This window comes from Nicotiana attenuata, chromosome 6 (assembly GCF_001879085.1).
Source record: "Nicotiana attenuata strain UT chromosome 6, NIATTr2, whole genome shotgun sequence".
Classification (NCBI taxonomy): domain Eukaryota; kingdom Viridiplantae; phylum Streptophyta; class Magnoliopsida; order Solanales; family Solanaceae; genus Nicotiana; species Nicotiana attenuata.
Window position 1 is genome coordinate 27,786,605 of NC_031994.1, and position 13,093 is coordinate 27,799,697.

At 36.7% G+C, this 13,093-nt stretch overlaps 2 protein-coding genes across 2 annotated transcripts; one reads left to right on the forward strand and one right to left on the reverse strand.

Moving 5' to 3' along the window:
* Positions 1,234 to 2,603, reverse strand: LOC109227722. The gene is made up of 2 exons (XM_019392920.1): positions 2,259 to 2,603; positions 1,234 to 2,148 (listed from the first exon to the last, which is right to left on the reverse strand). Exons 1-2 carry the CDS (start codon positions 2,601 to 2,603, stop codon positions 1,234 to 1,236), a joined length of 1,260 nt encoding a protein of 419 aa, XP_019248465.1.
* LOC109226745 (cysteine-rich repeat secretory protein 3-like) lies at positions 7,474 to 10,734 on the forward strand. Its single transcript, XM_019391592.1, has 4 exons — positions 7,474 to 8,221; positions 9,016 to 9,321; positions 10,090 to 10,203; positions 10,294 to 10,734. The coding sequence occupies exons 1-4, from the start codon at positions 7,747 to 7,749 to the stop codon at positions 10,299 to 10,301; spliced, it is 903 nt and encodes a 300-aa protein (XP_019247137.1). The 5' UTR covers positions 7,474 to 7,746; the 3' UTR covers positions 10,302 to 10,734.

The following is a 13,093-nucleotide window of genomic DNA, read 5'->3' on the forward strand; positions in this document are numbered from 1 at the left end:
ACAAAGGCTAACAACTCCTTCTCAGTGGTGGTGTAACTCAGCTGTGCATCATCAAGAGTCTTACTCGCATAATAGATGGATAAAACACCTTGTCCTTCCTCTGGCCTAGCACCGCCCCGATAGCGTGGTCACTTGCATCGCACATAAGTTCAAATGGTAAGGACCAATCGGGTGCCACAATAATGGGAGCAGACACCAACGTTTTTTTGAGTTCATCAAAAGCCTTGAGGCAGGCGTCATCAAAGTTGAAAGTTACATCTTTTTCAAGAAACCTCCACAAAGGAGTAGCAATTTTAGAAAAATCTTTAATAAAGCATCGATAGAAATCCGCGTGTCCCAAGAAACTCCGGACACCCTTCACTGAAATAGGTGGAGGTAATTTTTCAACCGCCTCCACCTTCGCCTTATCAACTTCAATGCCACTCCTAGATACTCTGTGACCCAACACGATGCCTTCTTGTACCATAAAATGGCATTTTTTCCAATTCAGTACTAGATTTGTTTCTTCACAACGGGCCAACACCTTGCTTAAATTCCTCAAGCAATCATCATAAGAAGACCCAAAAGCTGAAAAATCATCCATAAATACTTCCACGAATTTTTCCACCATGTTAGTGAAAATAGCCATTATGCACCTCTGGAAAGTGGCTGGTGCATTACAAAGACCAAACGACATTCGCTTGAAGGCAAAAGTACCATAAGGACAAGTAAAAGTGGTCTTCTCCTGATCCTCTAGGCATATGACAATCTGATTGTATCCCGAATAACCATCAAGGAAGTAATAATATTCATGCCCGACTAATCTGTCTAGCATTTGGTCAATAAATGGAAGTGGGAAGTGGTCCTTGCGGGTTGCTTTGTTGAGCCGTCTATAATCAATGCAGACTCTCCACCCCGTCACGGTGCGAGTAGGAATTAGCTCATTCTTCTCATTCTCAATCACAGTCATTCCTCCCTTTTTGGACACACATTGAACTAGACTTACCCAGTTGCTGTCAGAAATAGGAAAAATGATACCAGCATCGAGCAACTTGATTACTTCCTTTTTCACCACCTTTTTCATAATGGTATTTAATCTTCTTTGCTGTTCCACATTGGGGCGGTGTCTGTCCTCTAATAAGATTTTATGCATGAAAAACAATGGACTAATTCCCTTGATGTCAGCAATAGTCCACCCAATGGCCTTTTTATGCTCGCGGAGTACTCTAAGCAATTTTTCTTCTTGACTGTTGGTCAAGCTGGACGAAACACGGGCAATGTCTCAGAGTTCCCCAAATAAGCATAGCCCAGATGCGCTGGAAGCGGCTTAAGTTCTAGCTTCGGAGCTTCTTCAATAGATGGCTTAGGAGGGGTCAGAGTGACAGGCCTGTCCAATTCATCAAATTTTCCAAACCCATGGACGTAACTGCAGGACATATCCAGTACTTGCTCAATTTCTCCCATCATTTCATCTTCACTATCTTCTTCATCCCCAATCAACACTCGTTCAACAGGATCTACAGGGCTCATATAGGGCACTAATGATGTGGCATCACTCTCCACCACAGAGATCATGAATAACTCTTCATAGTAGGCGGGCAACCTGAGTGCTTTATAAATATTGAATACCTCCACTCGATCACCTACTCTCATCGTCATCTTTCCTTCGCAAACATCAATAATAGCTCGGCCCGTGGCTAAGAATGGACGCCCCAAAATAAATGGGACTTCTTGATCGGGCTCGTAGTTCAGGATAATGAAATCAGCAGGGAATATGAAAGACCCCACTTGAGCTAGCACATCTTCAATCACTCCTTCAGGATGAGCAAGGGAGTGATCAGCCAGCTGTAAGATTACCGTTGTTGGGCGTGGATCACCCAATCCCAATTGTTTGAACACAGATAGCGGCATCAAATTGATGCTCGCTCCAAGATCGCATAAAGCTTGCCCAACTGCATGTTTACCAATCGAGATTTGGATAGTGAAACTACCTGGATCCTTCAATTTCTGAGGTAACTTGCCCTGAATTCTTGAACTGCACTCCTCAGTGAGTGCCACAGTTTCGAACTCGGTCAGCTTCTTTTTATTTGCCACTATGTCCTTGATGTACTTTGCATATTTGGGTACTTCTTGTAAGATGTCAACCAATGGAATATTAATTTGTACCCGCTTCAAAATATCAAGAAACTTTTTATATGCGGCGTTATCCCTTAATTTCTGAAATCTTTGAGGAAACGGAGGTGGTGGCCTTGCAACCAATGGTGTGGGTGCTCAGCCACCGCCTCTCCAGCTGGCTTTTCTGACTCCTTAGATTTTTCTGATGTTGATTCTATAGTGGTCGGCCTCTCATTAACAGTCACATGTTTCCTTTTTTTAGATTGAACTTCTTCTAATTGTCTCCCATTCCTCAACGACACGTCATTAAGGGATGCCTTAGGATTAGCTTCAGTGTCACTTGGGAGAGCTCCAGCTGGTCTAGTGTTTTGAGCACTGACAAGCTGTCCCATTTGGCGCTCCAAATTCCTCATTGTTGCGGCTTTGGCTTGCTGCTCAGCCATAAATTTCTTTGAGAGGGCTTGCTGTTCAGCCATCACTTTCTGAGAGAGGGCTTGCTGTTCAGCCATCACTTTTTTCAACATTTCTTCAAGGTGACTTGTTGGACTCGCTTGTTGTTCAACCTGTGGTGGTCTATATTGCTGTTGAGGTGCTTGAGGCCTGTATTGATTCTGAGTACCTTGGTTTCCACCCCAAGAGAAGTTTGGGTGGTTCCTCCAGCTGGGATTGTAAGTTTTTCCATATTGGTTTGTTTGGCCCCTATTTGAATTACCCACAAAGCAGACAAACTCTGGGTTAGAGGGGCATATGTCGCTCGTGTGACCCTCTCCACATATTTCACAAAACACTTGAACCTGTTGTACCGGTTGTGCTTGTTGCTTGTTGATAATCAAGTTCATCTAATTGACTTGGTTGGTCAGTGTAGAAATCTGCGCTGATAATGCTGAGACGACATCTAACTCAAGAACCCCTGCGGACTTTTGCACAATGTGTCTGCCCATCTCTCCTTGCCAATCCGGATTGCTTTTGGAGAATATGTTCAATAATGCATATATCTTGTCAAAGCTTTTCTCCAACACTTGACCTCCAGCTGCAGCATCTACCACAATCTTCGTTTCAGGATGTAGACCTTCTATGAAAGTGTGAGCTAATACTTCTCTTGTCTGATTGTGATGAGGACGGTCTCTGATTAGCCCCTTGAACCTCTCCCAAGCCGAGTATAAAGACTCTCCGGCTTTCTGTTTGAAGGCAACTATCTCACTTCTGATCTTTGCAGTTTTGCCTGAAGGGAAGAACCTTGCCGGAAATTTCCTTGCCAAATCATTCCATGAGGTAATAGAATTAGCTGGTTCTGCCTTCAGCCATCGCTTTGCTTCGCCCAACAGTGAGAATGGAAAAAGTGCGAGCCTCACATAGTCTGGAGTGACTCCGTTAGTGATATAAGTGTCACTAATCTCCAAGAAGTTCAGGATATGCTGTTGTGGATCCTCGTGTGGAAGACCCATAAACTACCCATTCGCATGAAGTAGCTGGATCATGCTTTGTTTCAGCTCAAAATGCCTAGTGATCCTGGGCTTCACAATACTGGAGGTGACATTAGCAATGCTGGGCATCGCCACCTCCTGAACAGCCATGTGTTGCTCCTCTGCCATGTCCACAGGAAATTGAACAAGTGCCTGAATATTATTCGTGTCCCTTGCTTCCCTCAACCTCCTGTAAAATGTTCTCTCAGGTTCAGGGTCAAAGCCTTGAAGTCGGTCCTGGCTTCTGACCCTACGCATTCAATCAAAGTTCCTGAGATCCGAGCAACAATCAAGTAACGTTAGACTCGACAAAATAAACAATTAAAGCAAAAACTAGAAAGTAGTTAATATTCAAGTCCCCGGCGACGGCGCCAAAAACTTGTTGCTCCCAAACGCACACGCAAGTATACGTGGTCGACAAGTAATATAATGATAAGTTGAGTGTCGAACCCACAGAGACTTGTATAAACTACTCACTAAAATCACTAAAATTGTTATTCAATCCAGCTAAAATCAAAGTCCAATAATATGATTATATTATACTACGATTCCAAATAATAATTATATTATCAAGTAATGAGTTGATTGTTGTGCATTCAGTAGAGACAAGTATTCCAGGGTTGTGATCGATTCACCATTCGTATTGTGTTCTACACTCATGGTTGCTAATTAATCGATTATTTCTCTCATAGCCTTCTCCCGAAGTACTACTCGCCTATTCAAAATAGATTAACGCCTATATTCCTATGAAATCAATCTATTAAGAACGCATTAAGATTACAATATTTAATTAAGCACGGTGACTAGGTATATTCCTATCCTAACCACAAATCCGCTCCCCCTAAGGGTTAAGATCATGCTCTCTTCAATTCTTCTCTAATCTAAACACGGCTTTCCTAAGCATAGCATAGATAGTAAATAGAACCTAACTGCTGGCCAGACAATTAAGCAATTAATCACAAAATTGAAGAAACAACCATATATTAGTGGATTATAATCGAGGTTAAGTCAACATTTAAACAATAATATTCATGGCTAAATCACAACCCCAGACAATAGGTTTTTAGCCACTCATGATGTAATCAAACAATTGCATAAGTTTTGAATAATTGAATATACTAGAAAAGATGAAGAAAACTGAGAATTCTCCGCTTCCTCACGATCCCGTATGTGTTTTTCCTCCAAAGTGGCGTCTCCCCCTCTAAAATAGGCTTAGTCTTTCTTTTATACGTGTTGGGTAGGTCTAGGGCCGAATAAACCTTGTCCCGAGCAAAATAGGACAAAATCGCGTCACCGGCGCCCTGGGTAGCGCTAGGCGCCCACCAGGGCGCTGCCTCAAAATGCTATTCTGTCTCCAGCGCCATAGGTGGCGCCAGGCACTGCCTGTGGCGCCCAAATACTCAATTTCCCGGTTTTGTTCGTTTGGCTCAAATCTTGCGCGTTTCGACCCCAATTGCTCCCGAATCATTCCTACACATAAAAACACTTCAAATTAATATAAATCATAGCATTTAATATCCCAAATTTATGAAACAAAAGTAAAATATGAGGCGATATACATAGAAATATATATGCTTTAAGCTAAACATCAGTTCCGGATGACTAGATAAATGAGATCACTGATTTTTATTATGTAATATTGCTACTAATCATATAATATAAGTTCACAATTATTCGATCATAATTCATAACAACAAAAACAATTAATGAGAAAACATGGTTAATATTTTCAGTAAAAAAAAAAATCTTCTAGTCTCAAGTCACAATTAACTATTAATAATATTATCATTACCAAAAAGACGTCTAGTCGCAAGTCACAACTGTACTAGCTTTTATATTAGTTTTTCCTATATTTTCTATATAACTATATAGAGTTCATGTTGGGGTTAGTGGGTGCTCGAGCACCTAGTACATCGGTTGAACTAAATCCGCCCCTCATGTTCAAATTTAAACCCCCGTATATATATATATATATATATATATATATATATAATTTTTTTGTTTTACGCTATTAGATCCCTTAAAAGTCAATTGCATGTAACGTTTATAGCAAGCATGAATTTGTAACCTATAAGATAGTAAATGACATGTCAAAATAGGTAAAATTACATTAATATTATAAAACAATTTGTATTGTCAAAGTGTATAATATTAAATTCAAACTAGATAATGAAAACCTATCTTACCAGCAGAATATTTTATAGGAAAATCTTGCAGATATCGCATGAAAAAGATCTTCTCATGTGGTTTTTACTGCTTGCTCCATTTGTTTAAAATATTTTAATACTACATAATTAAATAAATACATAAATCTTCTATTCTTGTTGTACACTACTTCTACTACTGACTCACAGGATCTTGGTTGAACTCCATTAATTGACATTCAATTCCAACCAATGAAATAAGCAAATGTACCTTACAATATTCAAATTTCAAAAATTGAAATTAGGTATGTTTAATAAATGTACTTTCATCTTGGTCAAATTTGTACAGTAAATTCCTTTCCTCTACTCTTACCTCTCTGTTACCAAGGGAATATTTCTTCCACTTTCTCAGTTGTTTTTTCTGTTTTCATTAGTACAATATTTTGATTTGCTAATAAAATAATTAACCCCCCACCCCACCCTTCCGCTGTTATTTTTGAGTAGAATTATTTTTTTTTTAGTCCGTTTCAGAAAAAATATCATACTTTATATTTAAAAATAATTTAATTTTAAACTTCTTATTTTATCTTTATTTGATAAGATTTTTAGAGCACAAAAATGTCTATGGTATGTGTACCACCACATTCTTCCGTCCTTTCTTAAACTCCTAGTCATAGCTTGTTCGGCCAAACTTTTAAAATTTGCTTATTTTGAGAAGTGTTTTTTTTAAAAGTATTAATTCAAAAAGTACTTTTGGTGAGAACCGATTTGTGTTTGGCTAATTAATTTGAAAAGCACTTCTGAGTAGTAATTATTATTTGACCAAACTTTTGAAAACTGCTTCTAAGTGTATTTTTCTCAAAAGTGCTTCTCAGAAAAGTGTTTTTGGAGAGAAGCTACATTTTTCTGCTTCTCAAAAACAGCTTATGCTTCTCCGCAGGAATACTTTTTTTCCTTCTAAAAGCTTAGCCAAACATCTCAATTTTTGGCCAAAAGCACTTTTGCCAAAAAAAAAAAAAAAAAAAATTTAGCCAAACAGAATCAATCAAATAAAGCCTCATAATAAACATATCTTTTATATGATAGGATTGCGTAAAAAATTAAAATCCTATTTTGGGTAAAGCTCTTCCTACTAAAGACAACTCTATTTAGGGAATCGAATCTAAAATTAAGATAGAATGAGTATTTATCACTCTACCACAATGTTTGCTAACAATAACAGAGACGGAAATTTTATGAAGGAGGTGTCAATATATAAAAAGATTAAACATATGAAGAAAATATGTGGAGTCTAACATATACTCCATCCGTTTCAAATTAGATGTGGTAACTTCCTTTATAGTTTGTTCCAAAATAAATAGCACATCCTAAATTTAGAAATAATTCAACTTTAAACTATTCATTTACTCATTTTACCGTTAATGAGAAGCTTTTATATCCAAACAAATGTCATGGTCCCACAAAGCTTTTATCCCTTAAGCTTTTAAGACCACACATTTCAAAAGTCATCTTTTTTTTTCTTCTTAAATTCTATACCGAGTTAAACTAGCTTATCTAAATTGAAACGGAGAGATAGTATATACATAAAAATAAAATTTTAAACTAGCTAAAAATTTTGTGACGAACGGGTATAACATGCTGGTCACAAGAGGAGTCTCACTTTTCAAATAAAGACTAACTATTTTCTAATAAAATAATAATTTTTTTAAAATCAATAAAATAATGATTACTTTTTCATAAAAAGGACAACTCCTATTTTCCTAAAGTATAACACTACTATCAAATGATCATTTTTGCACCTCCTCTGTACCGGTGAAGATTACCTCTTTTCTGCAAAACCCAAAAGAAAGTGTACCCAAAATACCACCTTTTAAGTAACTTAATTATACCAAGAAAAAATCACAAAATAAATCCTTCAACATTTCCTCATTTCCCTTTACCAAAAAACCCCAGCTAGAATCTTTATCCCAAAACCTCAAAAAACCCCCCAAAAAAAAAATAAAAATAAAAAATCAACCATGGTATAACCTATCAAGAATCCATAAATGGGTTTTCCCACAAAGTCATTTTACAGTATATTCTCACTTTTCTTGATTATATTCACCATTTTCAAGCAACTCCCACTAGCTAAATCAGCACCAGATTACACCAAGTTAGTATACAAAGGTTGTGCAAAACAAGATTTATCAGATCCAACTGGGGTTTACTCACAAGCACTTTCATCACTTTTTGGTACACTTGTTGCACAATCCTCAAAATCTAAGTTTTATAAGGCTAGTACTGGTAATGGCCAGTCAACAATTTCTGGTATTTTTCAGTGTAGAGGTGACCTTTCTAATGTTGATTGTTATAAATGTGTGAGTGGTTTGCCTATACTTATAGATAAGCTTTGTGGTAATAAGCCTGTTGCTGCAAGAATTCAGCTTTTTGGTTGTTATATGCTCTATGAAGTTGCTGGGTTCCCTCAAATCTCTGGAATGGAAATGCTGTACAAGACTTGTAGTGGCAAAAATTCTCCAGGTAACGTAGAGCGGATTCAGGATTTAAATTTTATGGGTTTTACATTTAAGTTTTTACCACTTAACCCGTTATACTTTTCAAATTATAAGTTCAAAATTTGATATGTTTTGATAATTTAGTGATTTATATACTACATTTGTTTTAATTTTTATGAGGTAGTTTGACTCATCATAAGGTTTATGAGAAAAAAGAATGACTTTTGAAATTTGGGGTACTAAAAGATTAAGGCGTAAAAGCTTTTGGGGCTATGATATTTATGTGTTAAGGGTAAAATAGGTAAAATAGTAAGTTTACAGTTAAATTGTTTCCAAATATAGAAATGTGTTATTCTTTTAGGAGCAGACTAATAAGTAAACTGTGTCATATAAGTCAAACGGATGAATTATTTATATTTCGTGTCTAAAATACTGTGTTTGCCGAACCCGTTACTTACTACTAAAAAATTGAAATTAGCTGCGAACTTCATTGCTAATATGTCACTTAATCGCTCTTTACTAACAAAGTTTTTTAGTAATTTATCGCTAGTCTGCTGCTAAGTTGGATTAGCAACGGATTTTGTCCGTCGCTAATTCCTGCTTTTTTTAGTAGTATTTATATCCTGCATCCGCCACTGTCAGGTTTCAGAATCAGAATGTCCGGTAGCAGAATCAGAATTTAAGTCCTATGGGTTCAGTCTTTACGCTCGAACCAATCACATTTTGTCAATTATGGGTTCAACATTTAATATGTAGTTTTTTTTTTCTTGAAATGTTAGTGATTTTTTCATATATACTCCGTGTCAAAAATACTGGCAGGTAGTGGATTTGAGGAAAGAAGAGATACTGCTTTTTCCTCATTGGAAAATGGCATGGCTAGTAGTAATGGCTTTTACACAACAAGCTATCAATCTGTGTATGTATTGGGACAATGTGAAGGGGATGTTGGTTCTGCTGATTGTGCTGATTGTGTGAAAATTGCTGTCCAAAAAGCTCAGGTGGAATGTGGAAGCTCTGTTTCTGGCCAAATCTTTCTGCACAAATGTTTTATTAGTTATAATAATTATCAAAATGGGGTCCCAAAAACATCATCATCTTCTTCAGATTGGTCTCCTTCATCTTCAGGTATTAGTTATGTTGATATAAAATCTTTTGAGTAGTTTCACTGTTTCTTGAGCCGAGGGTCTATCGGAAACAATCTCTCTATCTTCAAAAGGTATAAGTAAGGTCTGCATACATATTACCCTCCCTAGACCCCACATGTGCGATTACACTAGTTTTTTCGTCGTCGTTGTTGTTGTCGTCTTCTAGCTACAATATTCATTGTTTTTGCTGAACTAGCCATTCTACTAAACTGGCAATTGTTTCTGGTTTTGCAAGTCTAGAACAAAATCAAGCTAATAAGCTTTTATATTCTTGGACTTTTGAGCTATTCGCCTCGTAAATCTCTCTATATTGTATATTCCGTATATTTTTTGGTTGTTACAGCGAAATGATGTTATAGATGATGACTGCCATAAAGAAGTTTGACGGTAGATGATAAAAGGTCTGAATCACTAGTGCTATTGAGTCGATATTGGTTATATCACTCTAAGATGTTTGTCCTATGCTTTCTTGGAGTGGTTTAGACATTTATACGTTCAGAAAATATAGAGAATTTTTAATACTTTTTATTTGTATTTGCATAATATGAACATGAAATGAGTATAACCGGACTAACAGGGTCAGTGAAAAGTGAAGATTCCTATAGCCGACCCTAACTTGTTTGGGACTGAGCCGTAATGTTGTTGTCATAATCAACATTTTGTCTACCTTAGATTTGCCAGCCATTGCTTCAGATTTGTTGTCCACAAATCATATACTAAAGAATCTGAATTTTAACAATTATTGTAGGGTCAGGGCAAAATGTAGGAAAAACAGTGGCTATAATAGTCGGAGGGGTAGCAGCAGCGGGGTTTCTCGTCATTTGCTTGCTGTTCGCGAGGAATCTAATGAAGAAGCACGACGGTAAGCCTAACATAATGTACTAAATACATTTCTATGGTTTGAAACTTGTCTCTTACTTATGCTGTTGAAATATGAATTGTTTTGCTGCAGATTATTGAAGGGGTCAGATTAGTTTTACTTAAGACTGGTGAAAGCTTTTCTGAGGTGGATTCTTTCTTTGATTGTCTTCTTGAAGGGAAATGAATTTTCTTTTCTGAATCATTGAGAAGTAGAAATTAAGGGGATTTTGTGGCTGTAATTCTTGGTATTCTTAGTTAAACAAGGAATTGAGATGACCGTTGATAAATTTTGGAAGGGGAGCCTTGGCGTAACTGGTAAATTGCCTCCATGTGACCAGGAGGTCACATGTTCGAGCCATAGAAACAACTTCATGTAGAAATACAAGGTAAGTATACGTACAACATACCCTTGTGGTCCGGCCCTTTTCTGGACCCGCACCTGGCTGCCCCTTCTAGATGTAAATTTTTACATGTTTGTCAACTATGAACAAGATTACAAAAGAGGCCTAATGGCTTTTGGCTTTTCTCTCCATTTGCTATGTGAATGTTGTCTCTTTTCCAATTGACTTGAATAATGCTTCTGCATTTTGTTCTAAAGTTTTATACTTTACAGAAAGTTTCTTTGTTTCTCTTGTTTTCCAGCTGTATATGTGTGTTTGAATTTCTTGTCTTTTATTTTATTAATCTATATATTTTTTAAGATAATCCTGTAAAAGTTGCTGCCATGTGACGAGGAGGTCATAAGTTCGACCCGTGGGAACAGCCTCTTGCATAAATGCAGGGTAAGGCTACGTACGATAGACCCTTGTAGTCCAATCTTTCCCCGAACTCCGCACATAGTGGGAGCTTAGTGCACCTGGCTACCCTAATCCGGTCAAACCCCAAAAATAACAACAGAGCTAGCATATTCAGCAGTTCAACTTACTAAATGTTCTGTTACTAGTCTCTACTGTTAGCCCCACTTACTTTTGTTTGCAAAATGTTATGTGATGGACCAATTACCATCTCTTTGCAAAAAGAGAAAATTACACTGTATAGCCACTCTTAATATAATGGCCGAAAAATATATATTTTTTGTTCATATACATTTTATATGTTATATACATAAATTATATAAATTTTATACAGTTTTTTCAGCTATCGAAGGTAAATAATTGATGGCGCTCCCTTAAAGTGAAAAAAGCCATGGCAAAAAAGGGTGTTCTTCTCTGATTTTCAACAGTAAAATAGTTAGAGCCAATTATGCCTCATTTAGGTGGCAAGGTCAAGAATTTTAAGGTTTTTGGTCAAGCTTGTAGGCTCAATGTTCCTACTACTAGTTCATGACAATTTGTAGAAGTGCAATATGTCACATGTAAAAGTAAATAAAGCGGTTTGATTAGTCAAATATAACTGAATTATGTCACAGGTATTCTTGAAATCTTTATCTAATCTATCTCATAAGTATTTGTAAAATCATTTTCTTCTTATGCTATTTTTTAGGCAAAATCTATAAGTTCCCCCTAAACTTGTCTAAAACTCGGTTGTACATTGTAACTTTGCCCTCTATTCTTGTTTGAAGTGAAATAAATATCATCCTAAATGATGACGTGAAGAAAAAGAAAAAGAAATAAAGATGCATAAATTAAAAAAAAAAAAAAAAGAAAGAATGTGGGCCCGCTGATATGTGTATTATCCTCATCTTTTTTCTTGTTCTTTTTTTTTTTCCTATTTTTTTCCGTTCTTCTTCTAGATAAATTGAATTATTGACGAGAGCAAAAACAACATTTTTTTATATCGAAATTCTTAAGACTTGTGAGCAAATGACCTCTATTTTCCTTTAGCAAATACAATAATCATTTCTTTTCATTCTTTATTGGTGTCAAAGTATGAGAGCAATACCTACAAAGCAATTGTCCAATGTCCTTTGCACATCTAATAGTAATTGGGCAAAACCATCAAACTTCGTCCCTATTAGAACTGAAATTAAAACGAAAAAAGTCACATTACCATATCCTTTAATATTTCTTGGAGAATTGAACAAAATACAGGAAATAGAAATAAAGAAAATGAAAACGGAAGTTTTTGATCTTCTTCCCCGATTCCATTTCCGTACTTGCTGATTTTAGGGATTAATTAGTATATAAAAATATAAGTATGAAAAAAGAAAAGAATAAATGTCACGACCCGAATTTTCCGCACTCGGGAGTCGTGATGACGCCTACTAGTGAAATCTAGGCAAGCCAACTGTTTGAACAAATTACCTTCTTCCCATTTTTAATTCTTTAACAATTTTTAATCAACAGTTAATAAACAGCGAAATTTAAAACGAGCAGAAGAAACAAATAAAACCGTTTAAATATTTCCAATACAATTTCTTAAACAAATACTACCCAGAACTGGTGTCACAACTTCACAGACGGTCTAGGAATACTACAAACAAGGTTTGAAAAATAAATATTACACTGTTTCTGAAATACGTAAATGAAACAGGATGAAAGGATAGAGGGAGACGCCAGGGCCTACGGACGCCTACAGTACTACCTTGGGTCTCTGTACGGACTGAAGGCAGCCACCCAAAGCTAAGGTCCAAAAGCTGCTGCGCCTGGATCTGCACACAGTGCAAAGTGTAGTATCAGCACAACCGACCCCATGTGCTGGTAAGTGCCTAGCTTAACCTCGGCAAAGTAGTGACGAGGCTAGGACCAGACTACCAAATAACCAGTGCAGTTAAATCATATATAGCGGAAAATAGAAACAAGAATGTACAGTGAAGGATGGGAGGTGGAAACATGCTGCGGGGAAACATCAGTTAAAAATAGAAAGACAACAAGTAAATACGAGGAACACCATATCTCAATTTTCAACAAGAATCAGAAATTAAACAAGTGCACGGCATCACCCTTCGTGCT

What these genes read in the sequence shown, in the direction of transcription:
- LOC109227722 (XM_019392920.1), bottom strand. Translation starts at nt 2,603, where the DNA reads ATGGCTGAACAGCAAGCCCTCTCTCAGAAAGTGATGGCTGAACAGCAA. An exon ending in AAAAGCCAGCTGGAGAGGCG is followed by an intron (nt 2,149 to 2,258) that starts GTGGCTGAGCAC and finishes GATATTTTGAAG; the next exon opens with CGGGTACAAATTAATATTCC.
- LOC109226745 (XM_019391592.1), top strand. Translation starts at nt 7,747, where the DNA reads ATGGGTTTTCCCACAAAGTCATTTTACAGTATATTCTCACTTTTCTTG. An exon ending in TAGTGGCAAAAATTCTCCAG is followed by an intron (nt 8,222 to 9,015) that starts GTAACGTAGAGC and finishes AAATACTGGCAG; the next exon opens with GTAGTGGATTTGAGGAAAGA. An exon ending in TTGGTCTCCTTCATCTTCAG is followed by an intron (nt 9,322 to 10,089) that starts GTATTAGTTATG and finishes CAATTATTGTAG; the next exon opens with GGTCAGGGCAAAATGTAGGA.